At 42.0% G+C, this 27,915-nt stretch overlaps 7 protein-coding genes across 8 annotated transcripts; 5 read left to right on the top strand and 2 right to left on the bottom strand.

The window, feature by feature from the left end:
• The first annotated feature begins 396 nt into the window (after positions 1–396).
• On the top strand, positions 397–1,398 carry LOC6568369 (phosphoglycerate mutase 2). Its single transcript, XM_001994534.2, has one exon. It carries the CDS (start codon positions 412–414, stop codon positions 1,309–1,311), a length of 900 nt encoding a protein of 299 aa, XP_001994570.2. The 5' UTR covers positions 397–411; the 3' UTR covers positions 1,312–1,398.
• Positions 1,399–3,742: 2,344 nt separating this feature from the next.
• LOC6568368 (chymotrypsin-2) lies at positions 3,743–4,675 on the bottom strand. The gene is made up of 2 exons (XM_001994533.1): positions 3,989–4,675; positions 3,743–3,922 (listed from the first exon to the last, which is right to left on the bottom strand). Exons 1-2 carry the CDS (start codon positions 4,673–4,675, stop codon positions 3,743–3,745), a joined length of 867 nt encoding a protein of 288 aa, XP_001994569.1.
• A 4,500-nt stretch (positions 4,676–9,175) lies between these two features.
• On the top strand, positions 9,176–10,336 carry LOC6568367 (chymotrypsin-1). Its single transcript, XM_001994532.2, has 3 exons — positions 9,176–9,411; positions 9,466–10,067; positions 10,131–10,336. The coding sequence occupies exons 1-3, from the start codon at positions 9,330–9,332 to the stop codon at positions 10,284–10,286; spliced, it is 840 nt and encodes a 279-aa protein (XP_001994568.1). The 5' UTR covers positions 9,176–9,329; the 3' UTR covers positions 10,287–10,336.
• A 1,152-nt stretch (positions 10,337–11,488) lies between these two features.
• On the top strand, positions 11,489–12,649 carry LOC6568366 (chymotrypsin-1). The gene is made up of 3 exons (XM_001994531.3): positions 11,489–11,570; positions 11,640–12,235; positions 12,296–12,649. Exons 1-3 carry the CDS (start codon positions 11,504–11,506, stop codon positions 12,458–12,460), a joined length of 828 nt encoding a protein of 275 aa, XP_001994567.1. The 5' UTR covers positions 11,489–11,503; the 3' UTR covers positions 12,461–12,649.
• LOC6568365 (tropomyosin-1, isoforms 33/34) lies at positions 12,532–15,090 on the bottom strand. Its single transcript, XM_001994530.3, has 5 exons — positions 14,828–15,090; positions 14,234–14,712; positions 13,677–13,757; positions 13,600–13,617; positions 12,532–13,534 (listed from the first exon to the last, which is right to left on the bottom strand). Exons 1-5 carry the CDS (start codon positions 15,009–15,011, stop codon positions 13,088–13,090), a joined length of 1,209 nt encoding a protein of 402 aa, XP_001994566.1. The 5' UTR covers positions 15,012–15,090; the 3' UTR covers positions 12,532–13,087.
• An 845-nt stretch (positions 15,091–15,935) lies between these two features.
• LOC6568364 (short-chain specific acyl-CoA dehydrogenase, mitochondrial) lies at positions 15,936–17,416 on the top strand. The gene is made up of 3 exons (XM_001994529.3): positions 15,936–16,031; positions 16,091–16,318; positions 16,380–17,416. The coding sequence occupies exons 1-3, from the start codon at positions 15,998–16,000 to the stop codon at positions 17,351–17,353; spliced, it is 1,236 nt and encodes a 411-aa protein (XP_001994565.2). The 5' UTR covers positions 15,936–15,997; the 3' UTR covers positions 17,354–17,416.
• A 54-nt stretch (positions 17,417–17,470) lies between these two features.
• LOC6568611 (conserved oligomeric Golgi complex subunit 1) lies at positions 17,471–22,161 on the top strand. Of its 2 annotated transcripts, XM_032740403.2 has the most exons (6): positions 17,471–17,718; positions 17,796–18,496; positions 18,574–19,631; positions 19,697–20,374; positions 20,612–20,668; positions 21,658–21,709. In XM_032740403.2, exons 1-5 carry the CDS (start codon positions 17,585–17,587, stop codon positions 20,627–20,629), a joined length of 2,589 nt encoding a protein of 862 aa, XP_032596294.1. In that variant the 5' UTR covers positions 17,471–17,584; the 3' UTR covers positions 20,630–20,668; positions 21,658–21,709. The 2 variants fall into 2 exon arrangements, with proteins under 2 accessions (XP_032596294.1, XP_001994564.1); XM_001994528.3 differs by lacking the exon at positions 20,612–20,668 and having other exon boundaries at positions 21,658–22,161.
• Positions 22,162–27,915: the final 5,754 nt, after the last annotated feature.

The raw sequence follows: 27,915 nt of genomic DNA on the forward strand, positions 1-27,915 counted from the left end.
ACAGTTTTCATTGAGCTGTCATTTGGTTTATGTTTAAAATGATTTAACTAAACTTTTACAGATTGTTAGAAGTTGGAGGAAGTTAAAAACAAAATAAATATTTAACAGTTTTTAATTAATGATTTGTGCATTGTACCCTAACATTTATAATAATATTTTACAATCTTTTGTTTGTTAAAACTTCATGATTTATGATCAGAAAAGATCAGGAAAAGATTTCAAAATTTTCTCCAATTTGAATTTAAAAAAAAAAAATTAAAATTAAAATATGAATAAGGAAAGTAATATTTTTAGGAAATTATATCTAATTTTCAGTATCTGAGTATAAGTAGGCAACGATTCTCAATATATTCAAACCAGGCCTGGACACTTTTTGTCTTTTTTTTATTCTTTTAATTTAAATTATAAGTGATGGCTGCTTTAGCGAAACTGTGCTGGAATGGTCCACTAATGTGTTTAAACCATGGAGGCAAACCCAGCAAAGTAAACTTGTTGCAAAATCCTCAATGCTCGAGCCTGCAACTTCAGAGGCTATACTCCGACAAGTGTGAGAATTATGTAGTAGTCATGTTGCGGCATGGTCAATCCGACTGGAATGAGAAGAATCTGTTCTGTGGCTGGTACGATGCCCAGTTGACTGAGAAGGGGCGCAAGGAAGCCTGCGCTGCAGGCAAGGCCATCATGGATGCCAATCTAAAGTTTGACATGGCGTACACATCGATGCTAACACGCGCCCAGGATACACTCCAATTGGTGCTGGAAGTGATTGGGCAAGAGGATATACCCGTACATAAATCGTGGCGCCTCAATGAGCGTCATTATGGCGGCCTGACGGGTCTCAACAAGGCGGATACGGCCAAAAAATTTGGCGAGGAAAAGGTGAAAATTTGGCGACGCAGTTTCGATACGCCGCCTCCACCCATGGAGAAGGATCACAAGTACTACGAATGCATTGCGAAGGATCCGCGCTATTGTGACGAGCCCAAATCCTCCGAGTTTCCAAAAACGGAATCCCTCAAACTTACCATCGAACGAACTCTGCCCTACTGGAACGATATCATTGTGCCCCAAATAAGACAGGGCAAGAGACTGATTATAGCTGCACATGGCAATAGTCTGCGTGGCATCGTTAAGCACTTGCAAAATATATCCGATAAGGATATTATGAATCTGAATCTACCGACGGGCATGCCCTTTGTTTACGAGCTGGATAGTTGCATGGAGGCTGTGTCGCCTATGAAATTCCTTGGTGATCCCGAAGCTGTGAAGAAAGCGATGGAAGATGTGGCCAAGGAGGGCAAGGCAAAGTAAATGGTTAACTGATTTGTGAGCGGGGTCAAAGGTTAGACACATTTGCGACAGTCGCAGCCAAATAAATTGCTATAAATACAAGAAGAAGGTCAAAATAATATATTGTTTAATACAAACACGAGACTCGCAATCTGAATCTGTATCTGAATCAGAATCAGAACCGAAATTCGTACAGAGAGCGAGAGAGCTCGAAACGCGAATGTCAAGCAGCAAATAAATTTATTTGATTTTAATTGACAATGAAAAGTCAACAAAGGCTGTCCAGAGACAAAGCCACTCTAGACGCATATATATAAATTTGTGTAGTTGCATACAACACCATCTTGAGTACTCGAACTCAAACTCAAACTCGAAGCCAGATATCAGGCTTCAGTTTATGTCTGAGTTTCAGTTCCAGACTCAGTCCGAGTACCAGTACCAGTCCCAGTTGTCAGACCCAATCCCAGTCATATTCCCCGTCAATTTTAATTGTTGTTGTTCGGGTTCAGTTGAGCTGGTTGAGTCGGAATTTTGTTGCGCGACATTCAAATGGGTCGAATTTTAATTTGTTTAAATGAAATACTCATTTAGCTTTTTATTGACAAACAAATTGAATTGATTGATCTAAATGAATTTATGCGGTCAGCTACGAGCGTCTAACAAATGCAACCGCTCTCTTTTGACACCCCCTTCTGCCCCTATTCCACTCCACAACTCGCACTAAGTTGCCCGCTCACAATTGTTCATATTCATATTCATATGCAACGCCATGAATAATTCTAGACTCAATCACTTTTTGTTCTAACAATTAGCGAGAGCGGAAGCAAAATACCGATTTATCATACTATTTAATGGTATACAAACAGTGTGACTTAATGAAAAATTGTTTAATATGAGCTTGGAAAACTGAATTGAATTGAATCCTATTATTAAACAGGGAAGTCAAAATGAAAAATGGTATGGATAAAAGAAGATACTCTAATTATCTATATCTAACTACGATTCTGCTGCGGAATTTTTTTATTTACTTCAACTTTGAAAACATTTTTAAACTTAAGGCCCATTAAATTAATTTCGGGAATTGTGTTATTTTTAATATTTTCATTGAGTAAAAACTTATTCAACTTATTACCGAATCGGTTCAAATAATTTTTTTTCACGTAACTTAAAACCTTTTATAACTTATTCATATTTAGAAATCATCAAACTAATCTAAATAATATTCAAACTGATTTTCCATTAATAAAAGTGCTGTTAACCAGCTGTTAGCGTATATAGTCTGGCTGGATAGTTGTAGATCGGTGTAAGTAAATGAGTTAAACAAAATCGAAAAGCGTGAGCTTTACATTATTCGAAACTTAATTATGGAAAAAGGAAAGCAGAGCTGTTTAGAGGCGCATCTGTGGCATCTATTTGGTTCCACTACAAATACGAATGCAGCATAGAAATTGAGGGAACATAAAAATGTTTGCACTTCGTATTTGTCGCACATAAAATCTAATATCGAATTACAAGAGATGCGCGCAATGACTCGCCACGGTCCACGGCCTACGGACCATGGTGGCATGCAGCAGGGAGCATGGTGCACAGAGAAGGAGAAGCTGCAAGCTCACAGTCCATGCAGCGTGCGTGTCAGCGAAACTTTGTCTGCAGCTAGCTGGCTGACTGGTTTGCAGGCATGCCCCCAGCCACAGAGCAACCCCTTCTCCCTCCTTCCTCCTCCCCCATCCCCATTCTCTTCCTACCCGTTCGTTGTGGCTGCCCATAAAGAAACTGAATTGAGTTAAATGTGCGATAAATTGCTTTTTGCATTTATCATGGTCGGCACAGTGCGGGCCAAAAGCTGGAGCCAAGCCAGTGTCAGAGTCAGAGCCACAAACAGGCACAGACACAGCCACAGCCACAGACACTAGCTAGGAGGGCTAGGCCTAGGGCCGAGATGAAGATGCTGCCACTGACTGTGGCGAATATTGAACAAGATTTTTAATTAGCCGCCAAAAATACAACAACAACAACAAATATACAAAACTGTTCTAATCGAAAGTGAAGGACCGAGTATATACCCTGTACTCGCTGAAAAACCGATTTTCATCCTCGAACTTAACACCGTGGTATATTGATTTTTATATATTCCCTGTGTGATAATCATAATCAATATTTTAATTTCAATTTTTGTGATGTACGAGAACATATTTAAAATGTACATTTCAGATAGAATGCTCTTGATTCATACCAGATATGCCAAAAATAATTGTCGAATCTGTGTAAGCAATACATTCTCGAATCCAGCTATCAAGTTATTATAGTCTCTGAGATCCGCAAGATATAAATGACTATATCAATGCAGCTGTTAATGCTTATCATGAAAATATCTTCTTTATGGGGTCATTGGCACAACTTTATTGAAACAAAGTGCAGGTATTCAAAATATGAGCACAAAGTAATTTGTTGATTATGCATTCTTTAGATCCTGGTCAAGGATTTTGTTGATGTAGGGCAAGAAGCGGGACACACGCGTATAAACATCAGGCTTACCCTGGGCGCATGTTGCACCGCCATAGGAGACAACGCCCACGAGTTGCTGCTGCCGCCCTCCGCCTCTGGTCATGGTCAGCGGACCACCGGAGTCACCCTGTGCAAATGTGGAAAAGCTTTCATGTAAATAGCTTAGCAAATGTGAGCATTACGAATTACTTACATAGCAGGAGCCCTGGCCGGGCGCTGAGAAAGCGCAAATCTCATTGGCTGTGACGCGAAAACCTTTGCGAACGCATTCCTCATTCGAAATGGTCTGATAGTTGAGCACCTGCAGCTGATCCGGCACCGTAGCGCCTGCACTGGTGGGCGTCGTTGAACCCCAGCCGGTGACTCGTACTGGCACTTGGCGCCCAATGGGTGCACTGTCACCTAGATGAACAGTGCCAATCTCGGCCAGCTGTAGTTTAAATGGCGGACTAACTTGCAGGAGAGCAATATCATTGATAATCTGTGAGCTCGGTGTGTACTGTGGATGCACATGCTTGGCAACAACATAGTGACGATGCCCGCCTGCCTTCCAGTTGAGTGTGCCGCCCAAAACGCTAATGTCCGACGCCTTCAGCTTGTCAACACAATGCGCCGCCGTCAGGACATGCTGCTGACTGATTATAGAGCCACTGCAGAAGTGAATCCAGCGATTGCCACGGCGCCGCATCTGCATGGACACCTGGAAGGGCACCGGCTCGTTCATTACTTGACCGCCATTGATGCGAGTTGCATTCAATGTATCCACTTCATTCTCCACACTAGCTATGGATTGGTTTTCCAATTCATCAGCGCCAACTAGAACCAGGTAGAGTTGGGCCATAAGGCAAATCTTCAATAGCTGTTGATATTTTACTCGCATTTTGTCTGTCAATACGTAACGAATGTCTGGCAATCTATAAAGAAGCAGCTTTTATGCAAAATTCATCTTTCGGATGCGCCACTTGTATCTTTATCTTGCGCTTACTGAGATAAACTCTCGCCAACAAATTGTATAATATATTTAAATATATTCACTTCTTTAAATAGAGATAAGAGAAATATGATCATAGTCGCATGATCTTTTAAATATATCAAGGTAAAGGTTGGATCTGTTTTAATTGAACGAATACCCATAAAATTCAAGTTTATTTACTTAATTCAAGGTTAAAGCTTAAGGTTGAATAACAATACTCTTTAATACTAATTGCCAAGGAGTTGAATTCTATAAAAAGTATTCACAAATTTGTAATGTGCAGTGAAATGTTGTAATCAGTATGTAGAGATTTATTTAAAACAAATGTGTTTATGAATATATATTTATATAATATCATTAAATCAAACTCAGTTCACTTCAAAATCTTAATTAATTCCTGTCAATTCTTAAAGAAATTCACTTTGCATAGCAATTCTTTGGATTCATTTTCCGTACCTCAGCTCAAAATTCTTCCTAACGAAATGTAGTTCATAATCAAGTCCATCAGATCAGGTGGAGCGGAAACTGACGGACTCATTTCACGATTTTGTTTTTTTTTTTTTGTTGTTTTTTTATTGGACTCGCAACTCACAGTTAACGCCAGCCGGCTAAAGGTACGGTGTTAACAAGATAAGCATCCTGTCTGTGCCGGCCGCATGGAACGCCATCATTATTATGACATTTTGGTTGATTGCACGCCTCATTCTCAGCCTTGTTCGCCAGGGCCAACTTCTGCAGAATTGTGCGTGTGGCCAACCCAGAAGACACAAAAAAAAACCAGAATACAGAAAATATTCAGACTACAACTTTTATTGCCTGGCTGACGGTGCTTAAGCCGCAGTTTTTGTGTTGTCTTCAATGTGATTTATACTATGTCGGCTCTTAAAGCAAAGCCGCTCATTTTATGGCCAAACATTGCAGCTCTAAACTGGACATTCACATTTACAGTAGCCAACTCAGTTTTAAGTATTTAATTGTTTGAAGCGGTCTTTCACTTATGAATATCGAATTTTAGGAACATTAAAAAAAATATATTTTTATACCCGGTCGAAAGATGATGTGTACGCCAACAACAAATATGCCATATTCAGTTAACAGGCAGTCCTGGATCCATTATGATCAGAAAAGTATTTGTATAAAACAAATGAAATGAAAAAATTATTTGTTTAAAGTGAAACTTTGTTAAATAAACGAAACAAATGAAGTTCAACTACATATATTTTTAAAGCGTATAAAACGTTTGAAGTTATTTTAAAATAATATTTTAATTCATTTATTTTTTAATTTATCAATGAAACAATTAATGCCTTTTAGGCAAGATATTATACAGTTTTTATGCGATATTTGTAAGAAATTCAAAGAATTGCAGATTTGTGTAAAAAAGGAAAAGTTTTTAAAAAAATTATCTTTGGGGAGAGATTCACTTCCGTAAAATTATTATGAAAGTTATGGAAAGTGAAAGTGAGAGTGAAAACGTACTAATTATAAATTTGCAGCTTTAAATTACAGTTAATAAAATAACTTTAATAAGCTTATCATCAGTAAATAAGTTCAGCAAGCACAGTTAAAAAAAGACGTTAAGACTTTGATGTTCATTAGTTAGGGTTATATGCAAATTAGTCAAGCTGCAGTTATAGATAATAAATTAATGGTAGCCCTATGCTGGAATTTTTTACATGCCTGTAAGTCAACGCGATTTTAAATAAATTTTCCATTTGTTGCAGCAATTAATTTTCGCACTCGTTACGAGAGACGAATCGACAACAACAACAAAACCAGGAACATCAACAATAACAAGTTTAGTTAATGCCAAGTGTAGAAGATTTGGAACAAATGTGGAGTGTGGAAAATTAATTGCATGTTTTGAATAATCAGTAAATTGGTCGTTTATTTTAGTACTTAATTTGCCATCACCACAAGGAGCACTGCCCCCATCTCTGCCATCCCCCTCACTCGCACGCATACACACTGCGCAAACACTATAAATTATGACTGCAGTCGAGTCAGCCGGGCTGTTGCCCGGCTCAGATCTCTCTAAGTGGTCCTTCGACGGGGCCAAATGAAATACATTTTTATTTGCAAATCAGATAAGAAATCTGAGATCACAGCAAGCAGCTTGAACCATTTGTAGAAACGGTTACGGATACTGATACCATGATACCCTGCTGCCCCTCCTTTGTAATATTTATCGGTCGCGTGTGCTTGTTACCTAATTGATGACAACAGGTAGGCGCTTCTGTCAAGCCACTGAGATTATGATTGCAGCATCTCATATTCAAGATCTCCTTATGGCTATCAAGCACGCACAGCCTAACAGCAGGCGGCAACAGTTGTCCCACTGTGACCCAATCCAGAGATCAAGCAGATGGAATCTAAGACTTGAATGTGAGTGCATTTTTTGAATAATTATTTTATTTATTATTAATTTATTTATTAATTGAATACATTCGGTCTAAGCTTTAAGGCACAAGGCTATTTTATTTTGCATAAGATATATATTTTTAATTACTTGTCTGTTTATATGTCTGGTTACTTACCTGTCATCGTTTCTCTAGATTGTAATCAACTTCAAAGAAAAATAATAACTTTTTTCCGAATTATTTTCAACATTATGCAGGCCTTTTTATTTATATTAAATAAGCGTCAACATTTGAGAATACGTCTGGTGAACAAAATGAGAAATTCAAGTTTTAAGTTATTATTTTTTATATTCAAATTTAAACTGCCATATTTTAATTCTGACAGTGTAATGGCATTTTCCTCTCTAAAATATTGATTAGTTTAAAAGCTAGTTTTTTATAAAGCAAAATAATATACTCAAGAAGTTGTATGTACATGCCATAATATGCAGCTCTTTGAGGGTCTCATTTTGGGTGGCATTTCGCACACTCAAACGGCAGACAACGAAATAAAAGGTAGGCAGCTTAGGGGGGTGAGTTGGAGATGGACCGGCAGGAAGAGCAGTTTCCTCAATTCCTGGGAATGGCACCTACCTGCCTGACTGCCTGACTGCTTGCCAGACGCTACACCTACAACCAAATTGAAACGACAAGCGCACAGACACAGCCCCAAGTTGAAGTACGATGAAAGAGGGTGTGGAGTGGGGGAGAGGGCATTGGGGGTGTAGTACCTGTGAGTAGCTGCAGCTTGATCTGGCTGCAGTTTTAATCAATGAATTATTTAAATATTCCGATTAAACAAGCTGCTGTGCTGGCTGCGGACATTTCTTTTAATTCATTGTTGCAGGCCGAATACGGAGATGTGGAAAGGGTTACCCATGGTGTAGGGAGGCGGGTTATTTCGGGCAATTGGAGCATTGGAACATTGGCAGTTGCCAGTTGGCAATCAACACCTTTTTGGTTGCAGTTTTTTTTCCTTCTGTTTTGCTGTGTGTGGCTATCTGGGCAGCTCACATGTTCGATGCAAATCAACTCGGGTCTTGCCGATGTCTGGGCGGCCACAGGCTCTGACTCTGGTTTTGACTGTGGATGCGGCTGCGGCTGCGGCTGTGGCTATCTCTGTGAGCCAGCAGCTCCTTACCATGTGTCAGTTCCGGCCTGATTGCTCGCCAACTAATGAATCATTTTGCTGTGCTGTGTGTGGTGTGTTTGGCGACTGGCGCAAATTAATTATGCACACCTCACTCGGTTTTTGCGTTTCTGGGGAGTCGCTTCTTGGAGTCGCATGTTGAGGTCTTGATCTTTTGACTACTGTGTTAATTGTTGGCTCTGTCTTTGCTGCTTCTGCTTGCTGTTGGCTGTTGGCTGTTGGCTGTTGGCTATTGGCTGCTCACTGCCGACTTCGAACCGATTTGAACTCGAAATGGCTTTATTATTTTTGGGCAGAATGTACCTATGTCTTTAACGGAGGCATTGCCTTTGTTGGATGTGCTGGCTATGTTGGCGCCCCCTGTCTGCCACCTTATGTTAATTGGACCACCCTGCAAAGCCGAATAACGTGACAGGGCTTATCTTCAGATTTTATTTTTAGCTGCTGCACAGCATTTGCATGCGAGTTCGCCGAGTTACTTGACAGGTTAATCCCCATGTTAACTCATTAGGCTTTGTTCTCTACTTTGACGACAGCTCTTATTAAATTTTGCAGTAATTTCCAACGCACTTGGTAAATCTCGTTTGACATTAGCTAACTATAAAACCAGAATAAAATATTATACATGTAGATGCAAGTATTATTTAGCCACCTGTTAATAAAGTCATTTATAAACCTAAACAAAGTGGTATCATTTATGGCAGGTGCCTACTATATTTGATTAATGACTTTATAAACTAATTTAACAGGCGGACAACTTGCAACTAACTTGTTGAGTATCAAACTGTGAACTTCTAGATTAAAATTCAAAATAAGGTTAACCCACAAGTTTATCGCTATCCAATGCATGATGGCCCTGTTAACCATTATTTGCGGTCAGACCACCCACAGCTACCGCCTCGATAAAATTCTAATGAGCCAAAATGCAACGTATAAAAAGACTCGATGCTAGCTTCAGTACACGCAAAACAAAGTTCCACTTCGAAAATAAAACATACCAAACACAAACGCCATGGAAGCCCGATTGACATTCGTCTTGCTGTTGGGCTCAATTGTGTTGACTACTGGAAAAGCCATGAACAGTGTCATCGACTGTAAGTTGTTAAAGTTATCTTCCGAGTGCCGATAGTAACCCAATCCTCATACAGTGGACGCATATTTTGACAACGTGGATGGCAATTCGCAGGAGCGCGTTGTTGGCGGCTATGATGTGCCCGCAGATGAGTATGTGCCGTATCAGATATCCATGCAGTTCCTAACGCGCAACGGCAAAATGCGACATTTTTGCGGTGGATCTCTCATAGCACCGAATCGAGTTCTTACAGCGGCGCACTGCGTCAATGGCCAGAATGCAAGCAGGATTAGCGTCGTGGCTGGCATAAGGGATCTGGAGGATACAAGTGGCTATCGCTCGCAGGTGCAGTCCTATGAAATGAACGCAAACTATGAGGAGCTGGTGACCAGCGATATAGCTATACTGAAAATCGATCCACCGTTTGAAATGGATGGCAAACGCGTCAGCCCAATCGATGTGAGCAGCAATGAGCTCGTCGGCGCTGATCAGGAAGTGCTACTAAGCGGATGGGGTTCCGTTTTCCACTTTGGCACTGGACCCTTTGCCAAGTATCCAACCGTACTCCAGAAGCTGTCATATAAAACGCTGGATAATGGCAAATGCAAGGAGACCATGACGCAGCTGACGGATACAGAGATTTGTGCATTGGAACGTTTTGGCAAGGGTGCCTGCAATGTAAGTAGTGATGTTAGAAATATGCTTATATTTCAATATTTCATTTGTGTTCCGTTGACTCAGGGCGATTCGGGTGGTCCTTTGGTGATGGCCAACGGGGAATCCCTCAAGCAGGTTGGCGTCGTCTCCTATGGCACTGCCTTCTGTGCCTCCAACAGTCCCGATGTCTACACTCGCGTTTCCATGTTTGATGCTTGGATCAAGGAGCGCATGGCTTAAAGCCGGTTCACATAACATTTACCCCAACTAAATAAAAATTGCCTTATAAAGTTTTTAGACAATAAATTAATGCCAGTTAATTCCATTTATTCTGTTGCAGTTTCGCAACCAGTTGAAGTAAGTTGTAAGCAGTTGAAATGTGTATTTTTATTGCATACTTGCCAGCTGTCGCTTTTAAAACCACCTCAAGCCAAACAAACAATTTAAATTGCATAATTCTCGGAGTGCTCAATATATATTCCATTTAGTACTTTAATTTTGTCCAAGAATTATGCAACACATCTACAACCCAAGGAATACTTCTATTGGTTGACTTTAAAAACTAAGTTATCAAAGTCCATTTCCTTTCAGTCTGTTGCTAAATTTAATCTGCTTTCATATATTGTTCAACTTTTAGGCAACTATATCATATGGCTCATATTAAAACAAAAATTCGCTATCTGCATCTTATTGGTTTTAAATTTTATGAAATTATAAAATTATTAATAGTGGTAAAGTAAAAATCTGGACTACAAACGATTATTTACAGTCTTCAAACTCGGTTTATTTCGTATTTCTCTAATTATATTTAATAATTCTAATTGCGATACCGCCTAATTGATAATATAATAGACATATTTGGACTCCTTTCATCTTGCAGACGCTCTTGGACTGGACCTCATTGCTTATCTCTGAAGAGGCAGTCTGATTTTGATTGCATGCTGAGTGATACACATTCCTTGAAATTTATATTTCATAAGAGTCTTGAATAATAAGATTGTTAAAGTTTTCTTTAGCAAGGCTGAAACTTATCAACATTTATTGTAAGAAAAATATTTAATACAGAATGTTGCTTATAATCTATATAACGAATACAATTATCATTTAAGTTTCTCACACGAAATATACTACTTACAAACGTATATTTTCTATCAGTTTAAACAGCTGAAGATACCCAACTTAATTTATTCCACAGTAATTCACTCAAACAGAAAGTTATCAGCAAACGAATTTAGTTTAGTGGGTTAGTTTGAAGTACGCGCCATATGCCAATTACCAGCATGAAAGCTCATTAATAATGGAATTTGAAGTTCAAATATAATGGCATAACTGTCGCGTACCAAGCAAAAAATAATAATATATTTGCGATACATATGTAAATTTGTCCGAATGAAGGTCAGCTCTAATTATATATAGGCTCAGGTCTAAACCAAAGCTGAGGCACAAGCCAAACAAACATGGGTCGTATTCAACTACTTTGCATGACAGCTCTGTCAATGGTTGGCGTCCTGGCGCGTTGCAACTGTAAGTTGAAGTAGGAGTAGATGGAGTAAAGTCCGAGTGAAAGACATATGTGTCCTAATACTCAAACAGCACTTCAGCCCAGCAACATTACTCCGCCCATTCGCATTGTGGGCGGAGGGGATGTGCCGAGTGGGGAGTACGTGCCGTACCAGGTATCGCTGCAGTACCTTACCAGCGAGGGATACAGACACTATTGTGGCGGCTCCATCATTGCGCCCGATCGCATACTCACAGCCGCTCACTGTTGCGCCGATTTCAATGTGACCCGCATGTCCATTGTGGCCGGCATACGCAACCTGGATGATCAGCGCGGTTCTCGATCCCAAGTGTTGTCCTATGCCATACATCCCGACTACCAGGAGCTGGTGACCAGTGACATTGCCGTGCTAAATATTGATCCACCATTGGTCTTCAACGATGTCAGCGTGGCGGCCATTGATTATGCGGATGAGGAGTTCGTGGGCGGTGGTGTTTCAGTTACCCTAACCGGTTGGGGTCTGCGATTGCCTGTGCCTCTTCCGATTCTGGATAGTGTCAACTATCCGAATACGCTTCAGCGCATGACTTATAATACTATTACGAATCAGGAGTGTCGGAATCGGGGAATGGAAGATGTCACCGAAACGGAGATTTGTGCCAGGGGTGTCTTTCGGGGCGCTTGTTCGGTAAGAAAATAAGATTCTTATCAGATTGTTATACTAACATTTTTTTTAATGTTAATTTAGGGTGACTCTGGTGGTCCTCTTGTTAGGAATAACAATGGTTTGAAACAGGTTGGAGTGGTGTCTTATGGCCTGGTGGTATGCGGTGTTTTTATCGTACCCGATGTCTATACAAGAGTGTCGACATTTAGGCAATGGATACAGCAGCATGTGGAGACGACCGCGTAAGGCAGCTGTCGAGTACTTTTACAAGAGGCAACCAAAACAGTTCAGCTGCTTTGAGAGATTTGAAATATATATGACCTAAAGATTTGTAAAATATGATCATTTATAAAAATTAGTTCGCTATTTTGTTGATGTTTAATGAAAGCTAAGATATTAGATTATGTGAATAAAATATTTATCAGTTTCTGCGAATACCCTTAGGCCTGCGGAATGCATTCTACTCGCTTATGAATATGCTTAATACATATATTTATGTGGTACTTGTGCCAGCTTTGAGAAATTAAAGAATCCCTTTAAAGGAAAATGTTGGCAATAAAACTATCTGAGAACTGTGCCACAGAACATAAAATGCCGATCTTTGAAGGCGGTTCCTAGAAAAAAGTTGCATTCTTACAGACGGACAGACAGCATGACGGACATTGCACGGAGATCAAAGTATGATATATCAAAGTTATCTGTGCGTCTGTGCGGAGCTGCCTTTTTATTTGTGGCAACAATACTAGACAATTTAAACATACAATTACACGTGCAACTAGTTTACAAGCTAAATACGGGCAATCCCTGCAACCCTATTATCTAGACAACTGGAGATTAACAAATATTAAAACATAAGATTCTGGCAGATCATCATTATTCGGCTTGTTGTGCTTCCTCGGCTGGCGGTGCTTCTTCGGCTGGTGGTGCTTCCACGGCTGGTTGTGCTTCTTCCGATGGAGAAGGTGCTTCTTCTGGTGGTGGTGCTGCCTCCTCAGCTGGCGGTGGTGCAGCTTCTTCAGCGTGTGCTACTGCTGGCTCAGGTGGAGCTTCTGCGGCTTCTTCTGCTTTGGGCTCCTCGGGCTCGGCAGCTGGCTCCGCACCAACGGCTGGTCCAACGGACGCTTCTTCGGTGGCAGCTGCATCCGGTGCCGTTTCGGCTGCGCTCTCCTCTTGAGCCGGAGCCAATGCAGCTTCAGATGGAGCCAGCGTTGCAGCTGTGCCGGCTGCAGTGTCTACTGCAAGTGCTGCTTCGACGGCAGGATCCCACGAAGTCTCATTTTTGGAATAGGGAGTTTCTTTTTCCTGGCAAGGATCTTCCATCTAGGTAGATGCAAATTTCGATTATAAATTTTGCTAATGCGAATCATAGATTTTCGTTAACTTACTGCTTTTAAGTCATGTCGCTTGAAAGAAAAAAATAATTAGCTATTACAGTTTATCATATTAATGTGACACAACTTACGTTCATAGCAGCACGGAAGAAGCGCTGTATGATTCTCGCAGCTTTGTCCATAAGTTTGATCAGGTTTTCATTTTGTTCGTCCTGCATTGTTGATTCAAATTATATTAAGAGTGTGTTAATTTAAACCAGTAAGAATGATGCAGTCAAACTCGTCCGACAAGTACAACAAGAGCTAGGTAGCTAGGAACAGGGTGGGTGTAGCCAAGAAGAACTATCCAAGACCTGGGAGCGGCGAAGGTGGGTGTGGCATATGCCGATCTTTGAAGGACATTGCCAGCAACCTGCTAACCAAATGTGGTGACTTAAGCTTAAAAATTGAGGGAGATATGAGGCTTTATCGATTTTCGAATATCGATTTTTATGGATTTCCTTGCCGTCCACTAGGGCGTAGCACTCAAATTTTTACACTTCGTCTGACGCGCGCACAGACCAGTAAATGTTCCACTTTTAAAGTCCATATCGAACAGACAGACGGACAGACAAACAGCATGACGGACATTGCACAATACCAATATGATAAGATACCTTCGGTCTCAAAGTATGAAAAGTATTATTACCAGCAAACAGGTGCAGACGCAAACGTGCTGCGACAACATGTTGCGCACAAGGTAGCCGCGGAAGGCAGCCTGTATGGTGGTGGCCGCCTTGTTCTGCAACTCCTCCCTGATGCGGATGAGTTCACGATCCCGAAAGTATTGATAGAGCACCTCGGTGCCATGGGCATCTTTGGCAGCGGTCATGTAGGCGTCCACAAAACGATTGTAGGCGCTCTCGATGGCTGGACGGGATGAGTCTAGCTCCTGCTCAGAGAAATTGCAGTTTTTTATGAGCTCCTCGAGCATATCGATATCAGAGAATTTGATTGTCTCTTTGCCGCGATGCATCTTGCAGCGGCGTTTCTCGAGGAAGTTGCGGAAACAATCCTCCATAACCTGGGCCATCTCATCCGATTTCTCCTTGGACAGATCACACACGCACAGATCCGATATAATGCTGTCAACTTGACGCAAGGCGCGATCCAAAATACTTTTGGCCACTGCAAATATCACAAAAAAAAAGAAAATGATTATGAAAATTGCTAAACAGTATTTTGCAGGGACAAAGCTGCTCAGATCTTTGGTAGTTAATAAATATGCGCGTTTACAGCTCACCCATGGCCTTCTCTCGAGCAACGATCACCGAGTGCAGATAGTCAATAATGAACTGGCAGAGGCAGTCCTTGGTCGGCTGGCAGCGCAGCACTTCACGCGTTATGTCGGACAGCAGCTCCGGGAGCCCATCGGGGACACTGATCGCCTGCTGGCGAACCTTGGCGTGTTGAATGAGATAATGCATATGTCTGAGAATGTTTTAGAAAAAGAAAATCAGTTAAAAACAATTTTGGAGATGTGCTTTTCAAGCTACAGATTGTCTCAATTGAAATATGTACAAGCTGTAGTATACAGTTGGCCAACTGGGTTCAGAATGAGAAATATATTTTTTAATCATCTATTGAAAGTATTTTACGCTTGTGCTAACTGAAACTGACTGTAAACTCAGTTTCACATCTCTAAATTTCAAATTGAATTTGATTTTCAGAAATGAACTTCCAAGTGCGGAAATAGAATTGATAGCTAACCGTTGACTTAAGCAGAAACAATTGCTAGTCAATAATTTATGTTAATACACGTTGGTATCTGCAATTCCCTGTTAAAAGTGTGCGCCTATAGAAAACACCAATATTCAGTCGGACATTTATTTGCAATGCAAAACAATCATCAGGTGCGGTATGACAATAAACGTTGAAACGCTTTCCATTTCTGCCATTTCTACCATTCCTGACCTTTCTGCCCATCAGTTATCATTTAAGTTATGTGCGATTATAAGCTTGCCGAATACTCAAGTCTTGCAATGTAAATTGCCTGAGTTTGCTTAACAAATTGGGCATACCCTTGCCACCACGGCACAACAGAGATAATACATATGCAAAAGAGTGAAACAATATATATTGCATAAGTATGCAGCGCAGAGGCGCCGCTAATAGCTCAAATAGCTGATCAGCAGTCAAAGGTGACAAACATTTTCATATCAAATAGACAATTAGCAAATTGGTTTGTTTCCAGGCTAAAAAATACAGCACAGATCAACTGCTTGTGGCTTGTACATTCCACCGGCAACTGCTTGCCAACTGCTTATCTGGTTCCCCAGCAACGACGCCACTGTTTGTTGACAAGTACCTTTATTTCTACATATAAAGTTTACTTTCTGTGACGGCAAACAGTGCTCGACGAACCCTTTCGCCAAGCGGTCGACGATAAGGGCTATTTCCGCACTCAACAGCAATGCATAAGCTATGCAGAAGCGCATGGGCGCTGGGTAAAAAAAGAGAATTATTTTCAAGGTTTTTTTGTTTTGTAACAAAGCGTGTTTTTAAGGTCAACGAACGGCCACGAACAGTGGCAGGGGTAGAGACAGAGGCATCGCTTGCGTCGCCGCACTCTCGGAAACGCATCAGATACTGCAGAAGACATGTCGGGATTTCGCGAATGCGGAACTGGTTCCGCACGCGCGCCAAATCGATCGCAATGAAGTGATTCCGGCGCAGCTAGTGCGTCAGTTGGGCGAAATGGGTCTCATGTCTGTGGTCGTGTCGGAGGAGTACGGTGAGCACACAGTGGATCCCCTGTGAGAGAACCTTATCCCTGATCCGTAACCGCTTTGCAGGTGGGGCTGGACTGGACTATCAGGCGTATGCAATCGGCATGGAGGAGGTGGCACGCGGCGATGCTGCCGTCTCCGTTCTGATGGGCGTCAACAATATGTATGTGGGTGTAGTGCAGCAGCGCGGCACCGACCAGCAGAAGCAACAGTTTCTCGTGCCCTACACCCAAGGACAGCACATTGCCTTCTATGCCCTCTCGGAGCCAGGTAGCGGCTCAGATGCCAGTGCGGCGAGCACCACAGCCAAGCTGAATGGCAGCGGCGATTATCTACTGAATGGGACCAAGGCATGGATTTCCAATTCGAAGGAGGCGAGTGGCGGGCTCGTCTTTGCCACCATAGACAAGTCGCTGAAACATAAGGGAATCACCGCTTTGCTGACTGCCAAAGATGTGCCCGGTCTTACAATAGCCAAGCGGGAGAACAAACTGGGTATGCGAGCCAGTTCCACATGCCAGCTGGTGCTCAACGATGTCGCCATACCACAGTCCCAGGTGCTGGGTGGTGCCGGGCATGGCTTTAGGATTGCCATGGAGTCGCTGGATTGCGGTCGCATTGGCATTGCCGCGCAGGCCACGGGCATTGCACAGGCGGCACTCGAACTGGCCGTTGACTACGCGGATAAGCGTGTCGCCTTCGGGCAGCGCTTGTCGCGCCTCCAACTAATCCAGCAGAAGCTGGCGGATATGGCGCTGAGAGTGGAGACGGCCAGATTGCTCACGTGGCGGGCCGCCTGGTTGAAGGACAACGGCCTGTCCATTACCAAGGAGGCGGCCATGGCCAAACTGCATGCCTCTGAGACGGCCACCTTCTGTGCGCATCAGTGCATCCAGATTCTGGGCGGTATGGGTTATACAACAGACTTGCCAGCTGAGCTGTACTATCGTAATGCTCGGGTCACCGAAATCTATGAGGGCACGTCTGAAATACAGCGCATTGTGATTGCTAACTGCATAATGAAAGGCATTTCAAATTAAACAAATAGATAAACAGAATTCTAAATAAATAAAAGTAACATCGTCATTTAGTCAGTTCACCAACCACTACGACCAATTGTGCGTTAATCAGCTGTGCACGTTAACATATCGCATGTAAAACGATAGCTATCGACAGGCCACCACATATGGGCTCAATATATCGAAGTGTATCGGGCTGCAGGGCAATAAACAAGCAGCAGGAATTAATAAAAGTTTACAATTAAAGTTGAAATGAGCGCCGATTTACTGCAATTAGATGTGGACACGCTGTTCGAGCAGCACGGCGTGTCCGAGATCGATGCGGTGCAGAAGAAAATCCAAACGGTGGTCGAAAACAAGCGCGAAGAACTTCGCACAATGGTCGGGTAATGACTGATTTCAATGATGTGGCAAATTGGCAGCCAGCACTGCAAATGAAATCTTATTTTATATGATATTGCAGCGAACGCTATCGGGATCTGTTGAAGGCTGCCGACACCATAGCGGCGATGCAAGCATCCGCTGGCACACTCATTGAGCAGGTGCACTGCGTCCAGGGCAATTGTCGCAGCCTCAATGAACAGCAGCTGCTGGGCTTCAGGACGATGCCAACGCCGGCAACGGAGGTGCTGCACCAGCAGCGTACTGCCAGCAAGCAGCTGAGCAACTATTACAGCACCATGGTGCAGACCAAGCTGCTAAGCAGCCTGCCCGAGCTCATCTGGACGCACATTGATCGGGAGCAGTTCTACGCCGCCACCGAGCTATTCACATTCAGCCGCCACATTAGTACCGGCCTGCAGCTGGATGCCAAAAATGCGCTAATGCAGCAACTACCCGTCGCACTGAAGCAATGGGAAATACTGCGTCCCTTTCACTTGACCATAAAGCAGGCGGTGCTCAGCGTTCTGGAGCGGGAAGAGCTCAGTGCCGAAATGGCTGTCGATTGCATGCTTAGCCTTCTCCTGCTGGACAAATGCAGTTTGTTGCAAGTGTTGCAAACATTTCTCCAGCTGCGCGCCACAGCCTACGTCAATTGTCTGCAGAGTCCGAGCAGCAGCGCCGAAAAAGCCGTCGACAAGCCAAGGCGCGTCAAGGAGCGCATCCTGGCCAGCGTGCAAATACTTAGCGGCACTATTGAGCTCTTCGACACCTGTCTGATGAGTGAGTTTGCTGTCCCATTGAAAATCGAAAGACAAACATAAATTTTGGTGCTTATTTGTTGTTTGTTTTATTTTTAGCAAATGGCCTGCTGTTTACACGATTGACCGATTGCATGTCGCCGACGTCGCCGCCGAGCATTAGCCGTATGGACAGCGGGGAGCGGCAATTGGCGCATTTGCTGCCCGATATTATATGTGGTTATAGGCCACAGTTTCAGGCGCCCCAATTGACGCAGCAGATGCTGCACGACGCGTTGCGTCAATGGTTGGCCAAGATTGATGGGCTAGCGGCCAAGCAGCTGCAGCAGATCATTGCACTGATCGGCAGCATGCAGACCATACAGGACATCACGTTGGAAGCGAACGAGTCGGGTAAACGCCACTACAAAGCGTTGGAGGAGCAGTTTGAAATTGCGCCAGAGCAATTGGATTTCTATCGGCTGCACTATATGCCGTTGATCAATGCACGCGTGCGTGAGATCATTAAGAACAGTTGGGCAGCTGCAATGCAGCAGACATACGAGCAGGTGGTTAGTCTGGTGCAGTCAAGCAGAGAGCCAGCGCCGCTGCAGATTTGGCGTGAGCAGAGCGACGATCTGCCGCTGAGTCTGGCTGCAGCGCTCGGCGATCAACCCAAGCGTCTGGCGAATCGCACCAAGGGCTATGATGTGGCCACCATTGAGCTGTGCGCGCAGTTCAATGCCCAACTGGGTGCCATTGTCCACGAGCTGAATGCGACCCTCGAAGATCAAACGTCGCGAATCGAGGACAAAATTGCGCTCACAAATTTCCTGCGCGAAACGGCGCACAAGCAGCTAACGGAATATTTGACAAAGCTAAAGTCGCTGGGTCTGAAGGAGCGACAGGCCTTGCTGCAGGCACTGCGCAATACTCTCGCCTTGATCGAGCTCTGTCCCAATTTACAGTTGTGCTTCTCCCAGCCATCCAACTGGCGTCAATGGGTGGGCAATCAGACATCAGTTGGCGCTCAGTGCTGGCAGCGATTGTGTTCTCTGATCGAGCAAGAAACACTGCAGCTCTGGCTGCTCATTGTCGATGATGTGCTCGGCGCGCACAGCTGTGCGGAGCAGCTGCCTGCAGTTCTCACGCACGATGTTGTGCTGCGTGATTTTGCGGTAAGCACTTTATAAATTTGGAATACTTTCCAATGCCTAGCAATTCTAATTCATCCCTATTACAGCTCTGGCATACGCAGATCCTCGAGCAGCGCGACGAGGAGCACGATCAGAATGTGCAGTCGACGATACGGATTCCCAGCCAGCCGCGTCTTTCGCTGCAAACGTATTTGCATCAGTTGATCGAAGCGCTGAATATCGCTGTGCCGCAAACGTTGCCCCCCAAGGTGCTGCAGGCCTTCAACCAGAAACTGCTCACCCAAATTCTTTGCCATTACGAGCAATTGGCAGCCTCGGAGTGCACAAAGAGCAGCCAGAACATTGCACTGCAGTTGTACTTTGATCTCAAGTTTCTGGAGCGCGTGTTTGGCGTGAATAGCGAGGATCGCGCAATGTACGAACAGTTTCATACGCTGCAGCGCAACCTGCGCGACTGCATCGATCCCTTCGACTTTGAGCTGTTCGCCGAGCACATTCGGACGCACGTCTCCCGCTCCACGGCGCGGCTGCATAGTGAATTTGGTGTCCTTACGCCGCCACCGATGATCGTGCCACAGGGCGATGCGGCGACGGCGGCAGCAGGTGGAAGCGCTCTCTCCCATGAGGCAGATCCCAATGTGCTCTGCCTAAGCTCCTCGGGCTCCACGTCGCTGTGGTTTCCCCTGCTGCCCATTGTCATGCCTCAGGCGGCAACAACAACAACAAGCGCTGATTGCAAGAACCTTGCATTGGATTCCGATAAGGTAAGTTTTTGGTTTTGTTTTTTAACACAATATATATATATGAAATGCATATTCTTTAGAGATTATCTTGATGCTTAAGTTGAAAAGAAAAAGAAAGAAATTCAAGTATCTATATTATATTGCTGATAGATTTGTACCATAGTCAAAATCTATCTGACTTATAACAACTATATCAATAAGAATATGCATTGTTATTCTACCATGAAGTTATTATTCAATCTTAAATTTCTTTTATAGGCTCTTTTTGAATTGTAGTTTTGTTTTCGTACTTCATCATCGTTTCTTCCTTTTAGGGTAGGCAAATGAAGCTGTTTGTTCTTTTTGTATTCATTTGCATGCAAGTTGAACATTTGTATTTCAATTCTAGCTAACTTTCTGCTTGCTAAGTGCTAATTATAAAGTGTCCTAATTTTTTTGAAACAACTATTTTTAATATTAATATCGATGTATTGTGAAAGCGGCCTGACAACCCTAGATATGGAAGCTGCTTGCATTGCACTGCTTTGAACTGCTTATGCTTAACACTGTGTTTAGCCAAGAAACCAACCAACCAGTCGCTTTGTGTGTTTGCATTTTTACTTGGTCAACATTTTATTCGCTTCTTTTTTTTTCTCAATTTTAGTTGTCCATATATATTTTCCTAATAAATTGGTTTTAATTTGAATGATATGCATATAATTGAGTACTTGCGGCAATATGTACAGAATTCAGAGCTCATTTTAATTAGTAAGCACTTGAAACTGAAGCAGCCTTTTCGTGTCCCAATTAACAATAAATATACAAAAAAAAAAATGCCATAAAATAAATTATAATTACCTGCAGCAGCCACAGGCTCACTTGCTGTTTCTACCTTTTGCAAGTGCTTGGCCAAAAGTTTGCCTTCAGTTACCAAAAACCAAAAGCCAAAAACCAAAAACCGCAACTGAAACCAACCAACTTGCAACTGAGTAGCCAGCAAACACCTACCTCTGCAGAGGAGTGTCTGTGTGTGTTCGAGTACCTTAAATGCTAATTGATGAATCGCTCCATTATTGAAATCAAATCGTTAAGCAAATGTTAATTTATAGTCGATGACTTTGTTGGTTATTTGCGCGCAGTTAGTCGCATGCTTTAGCAATTAGCCGCGAGCCTGCCAGCCAAAATAAATAAATTGAGCTCTAATTATGTATGTCCATGTTTATTGCTGTTGCCCATAAATCTCGCACTGTTCGCCGCCCCAAATTAATAGATTAATCACTGAAATTACCACTTAATTAATAACACACATATCTCTCGCCCATTAGGCCACAACAGCGACGACGACGACGACGACGCCAACGCGTAAGTCGCAAACACGCAAAGCCGATGCCAACAAATCCAAGTCGAGCGCCGCCACATTCTTTGGCATGTCCCAGGATTGGTTCCGTTAGAGCCACAACTATGCGCAATGACCGAAAGCAGACGGGGAACCACAGAGAAGTGTATGAAATGCGCATCATCGCGCTCAGTCAAGCATGAAGCCATGGAACCACTGCATCTATTGCCACTGAATCCTGTCGACTGTGTTTGTTTTAACTGCTCTGTTCCAAGTGCTGGACTCAAAGGCAAACCATACCAAATATCGCAATACAACTATATATAGAACTTCTAAAGACGTTCGCATTGAGAGTATCGCGTTATTTAATATCTCATTGTTAACCTTAAAATATAGTTGCATATTTATGCTAAAATTGTAATTTAATGCGGTTTGATGTCATTGCAATTGCTATGCTATTTTTTGCCTCCTTTCTTGCTGGCGCTGCTGGCTGGCTTTTGGTCTTGTCCCTTCTTGGCGCCACCTTTCTCAGCAGCGGCAGCAGCTGGTTTATTTTTACCACCGCCACTGCCACCACCACCTCCAGCGCCGCCGGCACCGCCTTTTTTCTGTAGACAAAAGGTGTAAAAGGAATTACATTTCATAAACGGAAAACGTAAAACGCAAAACGTAAAAGTGCAAATAATTATAAAGACTTATGGAAAGCATTTGAGCAATCAGCATTTCTGCATGCATTTCCTGGTGCTATAAATGGTAAATGGTTTCTTGCTGAACCTCTCCAAGTGCGCATATCTATTAGTATTATATTATTATAATAATTATTGTTTTAATCAACAGTTATGAAATCCGGCAGTTTTATTGGAATATTATACGAAAAGTTCACTTTATTGTTTGTCAAGAAATAAGTTTATTTAAAGATACACTTTGTGCTAGAGATAAATAAATGGAAGGTATAATAAAATTGTGAAATTGTATTTAAGAGCTATTTTCTACCGAATAATGCATATATCTATAATGGTCGAATTAATTGCATAGAATTATTGTTGAATGACTACTTCTGTTTGCCGCATTTCTCGATCCGTCTCTTTTGTGCTCTTTATCTATCAGAGGGCAACACAAGGCTGTATAATGCGTATCAGAGGGAAAATTTTATGATGCACATTACTCACATGCTTTAGAATATGTCTGTACTAAATTACATGTTTGCATATTGTTTTAAAAATGCTCTAAGATCCGGAATAATACAGAGATTCAATAAGGATACAAAAATATATATTCAAATTGGTTGAAAGTTTTCAGGATTCATGATTCACCTTCCCTGTATACGCATATAAATAACTAATGTATTTTATGTCTTTGTTTAGTAATCTATCAGATCGTATCTATATCTAAACTGATCACATTTTTACACTCACAATTAAAACGCGAGTTGCATAACACAAATATTGCTTACATTGCCGCCGCCGCCACCAGAACCACCTCCGCCACCACCACCACCACCACCGCCTTTATTTTTACCCATTTTCACAACTTCCTTTGTGCTTAAGTATTAAATTTGTTCAACTTGTTTGGCGAGCAACTTTTCCCGCAAGCAAATTGCAACTAATAAGCGCCCGACGCAGAAGCGAAATGTAAAATGAATAAATATAATTTCACAAGCAAGATCAACACGAAATGAATCAACAAACCACAACAAAATGCAAAGCACAATAAACAAAACACAAGAAATGTGCATATAGAGAGATAGAGAGAGAGAAAGAGAGTAAAAGAGAGAGAGAGAGAGAGAGGGAGACCGAGAGAAAGCGGGTAGTGTGGACCAGACGCGTCTCGACTTCGGCCGGACGCCAATGCAGCCACAATGGCAATGGCCAGCAGTTCTCTTAACTGATTTAGTTATCGACCCCTTGCCACCCACCAACAGACCAATTGAACCCCTTCCTCCCCTCGTCTGTCCTCCATTCTCGCTCAGCACCGCCCCTGGGGGAATGTCGCTGGCAGTGTTTGCTCTCGGCGAGCGAGTGGATTATTTTATAGTTCTTTCTATTTGGCATTTTGTGTTTCGGTATTTCCCCCTGACCTTCCCCCACTTATCCCTCAACCACCTTGGGTGACAATGGCCTTGACATTGGCGCTTCCCCACTATTACACTCACCTTGTGCGACGGAGGGAAGGGGTGTCTAATAGAAATGCACCGAGTGTTTCCCACACAACTGGGACAGAAATATCGACGGCGACAGTTGAATATTCTGGCTTATGCTGCGGATACTTGTTAGCAATACGTAAAAGCAATATTAATATGGAACATTATAATCCAAATAATATTTTAAAGAACAAATAAATGTTTTTCTTCTAGTTTCTTACTTGATACTTATGAAAACAATATTCATTTCAATTGTTATGATTATTATGAAAACAATATTCATTTCAATTGTTATGATTATTATGATGAATAATAAATATAAATGGGAAATAATAAATTTTCAACATACTTCGACTAATTTAAATGAAAATATTTAAAACAAATACGAGTTTTTCTTATGCATATTAAAAGTAACTTTAAATCTGTACTTTCTACTCATGTGACTTGAATTTAACTTTTTTTTTTTTTGTTTTCGAAATGCAAGTTTTATTTACTTCACAACAATTTCTTGCCAACAATTTGTAAAACTGAAAAATTTCGTTGATTGAATTGAATTAATTGTAGCATTGCATGTAATTTGCTTAGCCATCTGCATAAATGCTGTGTGCATTCTTTGACTTGAGCCAGGAAAAGTCCTAGCCACAGGAGGTACGCCTACGTATGAGCAATTTAATTAAATATAAATGCATTTGCATGAACAGGTGCCACAGAGAGAAACAGACTCAGATGGATAAAGAGAGAGAGATAGATAGATAGATAGAGAGAGAGAGAGAGAGAGAGAGGTGTTGGCCAATTTAATAAATTTTCCTCATGACTGCCTGGCAACGAACTCCAGACATCCATTGAAAAGCACAAGGACTGTGATGGAATCAGTTTTCTTCATATGCTAATTATATGAGTTATCAAGTTGCTCTGGCGTTGACATCAGCTCCTGCATAAGGATGCCCAAAAACTCAATGCATAACTAATGAACAAGGATGGCCGCCGTTGTCCTTGGGACCTCGTCCAGTGCTCAGCTGTTTCTGTGTCTGTTTTTTTTTTTGGCTAATTAAATGTGATGTTTCATCTGGTCAGATTCCAAGTGAAATTGATATGGAGGTTTGCTGAGAAAACTGTGCCAACTAGTGGCCGACATATTTATTCCGAGAACACACATACGCGATGTGAGAAGTCGACTGGATGGCATTGTTCGCTTTGTGTTTTTCAGTTAATTCAACAAGTTGAAATCTGTTCGTGGCTTATAAGCAATGAACATAAAACCAAATTAGAAGTGAAAAGTATAAAATAAGCACATGTATGTAATAAGTGCTCTGGCCAAGGCGGGATGGAAGTGCCTGCCAGCTAAAGCGAATGCCATCCGTGGAAATCGCATCCCTCAACCGTGTGCAGCAGGTGCAGCTGAAAGATAAAACCCCCCCAAAAAACCGGCCCGCCTCCTACCCTAAAATAGAAAAAAATGAAAAGAAAATGCAGCTATATAAGAGACAGGCAGACAGACGGATAAATTGGATAGTGTGTGTGTGTGGTGGGCGTTTCAATTCTGGCTAAATACATACATAAAAGCTGCAGTGCTGCACTCGCCTGGGCACAGGAAAAGTGCGGAACTTTAATTAAGTTTTGGTTCTCCCAACTGACTGACATCTTGAATTACAAATGAAAAACTTGTGTGCAGGCTACAGAAAAAGTTACTGCAAAAAAAAAGAAGAAAATACACAGAACTAGAAAATGGAAAAGGAAAAACTAGTAGCATAATAACACACCGAGCAGCAAAAGGTGGGACAGCAGCGGACTAAAATGCAAGAATAAGTTGCGTTTGGACAGACAAACAGACAGACGGTCAGACGGACGGACGGACGGACGGACGGATACAACGACAGACAGAACAGAGAAAATCAGTGAGCTGAGCTCAAACCTAAGCAGACCAAAAATACATAGTAGCCCGGCTAGTTAGCCAGGAAGCATGGCAAGCCTCAAGGACTCGCTGCTGTCAGTCTCAATGTACACTGTGACAAAATTACAGGAAAAATGGCTAAAGAAAAAACCGTGAATCGCACAAACGAACAACAGCAGCAGTCGCGTTCGGCAGCCAACTAAATAGAAAATTGTATATATATGCTTCAAGTAAATGGTAATTGTAGCAAAATGGATATCAAGTTAGTCGACTTTAAAAGTACACTAAATTTTCTTTTTGTAGCAATGCTGATCGAATATTAGAACTAGAGAAGATAATCAGTATATATTGGCAATACTTAATTGTAATTTGAAAGTTTATATTTACTTTGTATTTTTTAAAGCTTTTCTAAAAAGCGTAGTCCACATCAAATAAATAAAAAAGAAATGAATGCTCCATAAGTGCAAAATTCTTTGTGATAAATAACTTTCTGAATCATTAAACTTCTCATATTCGTATTCCAGCTTATACCCTCAATTTCAAATAATAGTCGCTGAACAAATCTCTTGGAGACCGCATCGGAACTTCATCATCAGCGATTTTCGTTGCAGCTGGCGCCGCATTTGGTTTGCGTTCCCCAAACTGCTTCGTGATTTTTAATGCTGGTTGTGCCAAGGGGGTGGCAAGGGAGGTGTGCAGGCAACCAGGAAACAGATGTTTGCAAATATCTTGAGAAAACTTTTAGTTGTGGTATTTAAATAAAGGTGCGCTCCAACCACTTTTTCGTCAGCCCCAAAATTAGCTAAAAATATTACAAAAATAAATATAAAAAATATGAAAAATACGAAATAATACATAAAAGTAGAATCATGGAAAATGTGAGCCAAAAAGGAAACCGAAACCAAAGCTATTCAATTGCATCATTGAATTGCCAGATTACTCCAAGTAAAAACTTGTCTGCAATGGAAATTTCGAGGCAAATCTATGGCTTTTCTTGTAGTGTGTGTGTAGTTCAAAAATACTGCACAGAGATTTTAATGGCTGCGATACTTAAGTATATAAGAGCACGTCTTCATGCAAATGCTTGATTTAATCGGGTAGATACTTGTGGTTGCAAAATTCTATAGCTGGCTGGGCTATCCATTCCATTAAGTCAACAGTATCAGCTACACAACTGACCTGAGTTCAATTAATATGTACTTACTTTAAGATAAGAAATTTATTACTTTTATTATCAAATATAAAATGTGCTAGACCTGAAACCGTTGCCCATTCTAAATGCATAAATATCTTATTTAATATGAGCATCGGCACCCAAAAAACAATTGTGACACCAGATTTGATTAACGTTGCGCATTCTTTTTGCCATATATAAATAAAAAAGATGTAAAATTCCATAAAAATAGCCCCGAAAATTCACATTGTGTTTATTTATGACTAAATACTTTCAAGTTCATATGTGCAGATACAATTCGTCGCTGGGTAAACAGAAATTGGCGCTTTGCGTCAATAAGCCGACGCAGGGATCCCCACATATCATTCGAGTGCCGCCCATATAGGCCTATGGCCCAGGGACAACGGGCGGAAAAGTGGCGGCATAAAAACATTTTATATAGTCATAAAAATCGTTCGAGTTTAATTCAACAATTGCGTGAGCAGCAGTCCAACAATTCAGACACATTTTAAGCAGGGAGGATTTTATGCGAGACAGGGGAGAGTTTGCAAAGGAGATGCGAAAAATAACATTAAATCATGGGGCGTCACAAAAGGCGCTTGGCACGAAATTAAAGGTAAATAAAATGTTTATGAGTGAAAGGCAATCGTTCATATGAATTCACATTTGATTGAATAACATTTACACACGCAATCACAGCAGGGCCGTGTAGTAGCCCGAATCTGAATCCTGGTGCGAAAGGAGCTATCGCATGCCTCGACATATGCGTATCTGCTTGTCGATGTGTGTGTGTGTGCGTCAAAGATGGGCAATAAATTCAAACATGTGCACATAAATTTTTATTTCGATTTGTTGAGATGTACGATCTGCCCCGCCTCGCAGCGCCCCGCCCCCGCCCCCGCCCCATTGACTGCTCCAATTTTATGAACTGTGAATATGGACGTTACGGCAGGACCTTTACTCGACGTTCTATGGCTGTCTCCCTGTGCCCGTGAGTATGTGTGTGTGTGTGTGTGGCAAAGAATGCTGTATGCTTGTCTGC

The sequence above is a fragment of the Drosophila grimshawi genome, unplaced genomic scaffold, assembly GCF_018153295.1.
Source record: "Drosophila grimshawi isolate 15287-2541.00 unplaced genomic scaffold, ASM1815329v1 contig_311, whole genome shotgun sequence".
NCBI classification, from domain to species: Eukaryota; Metazoa; Arthropoda; class Insecta; order Diptera; family Drosophilidae; genus Drosophila; species Drosophila grimshawi.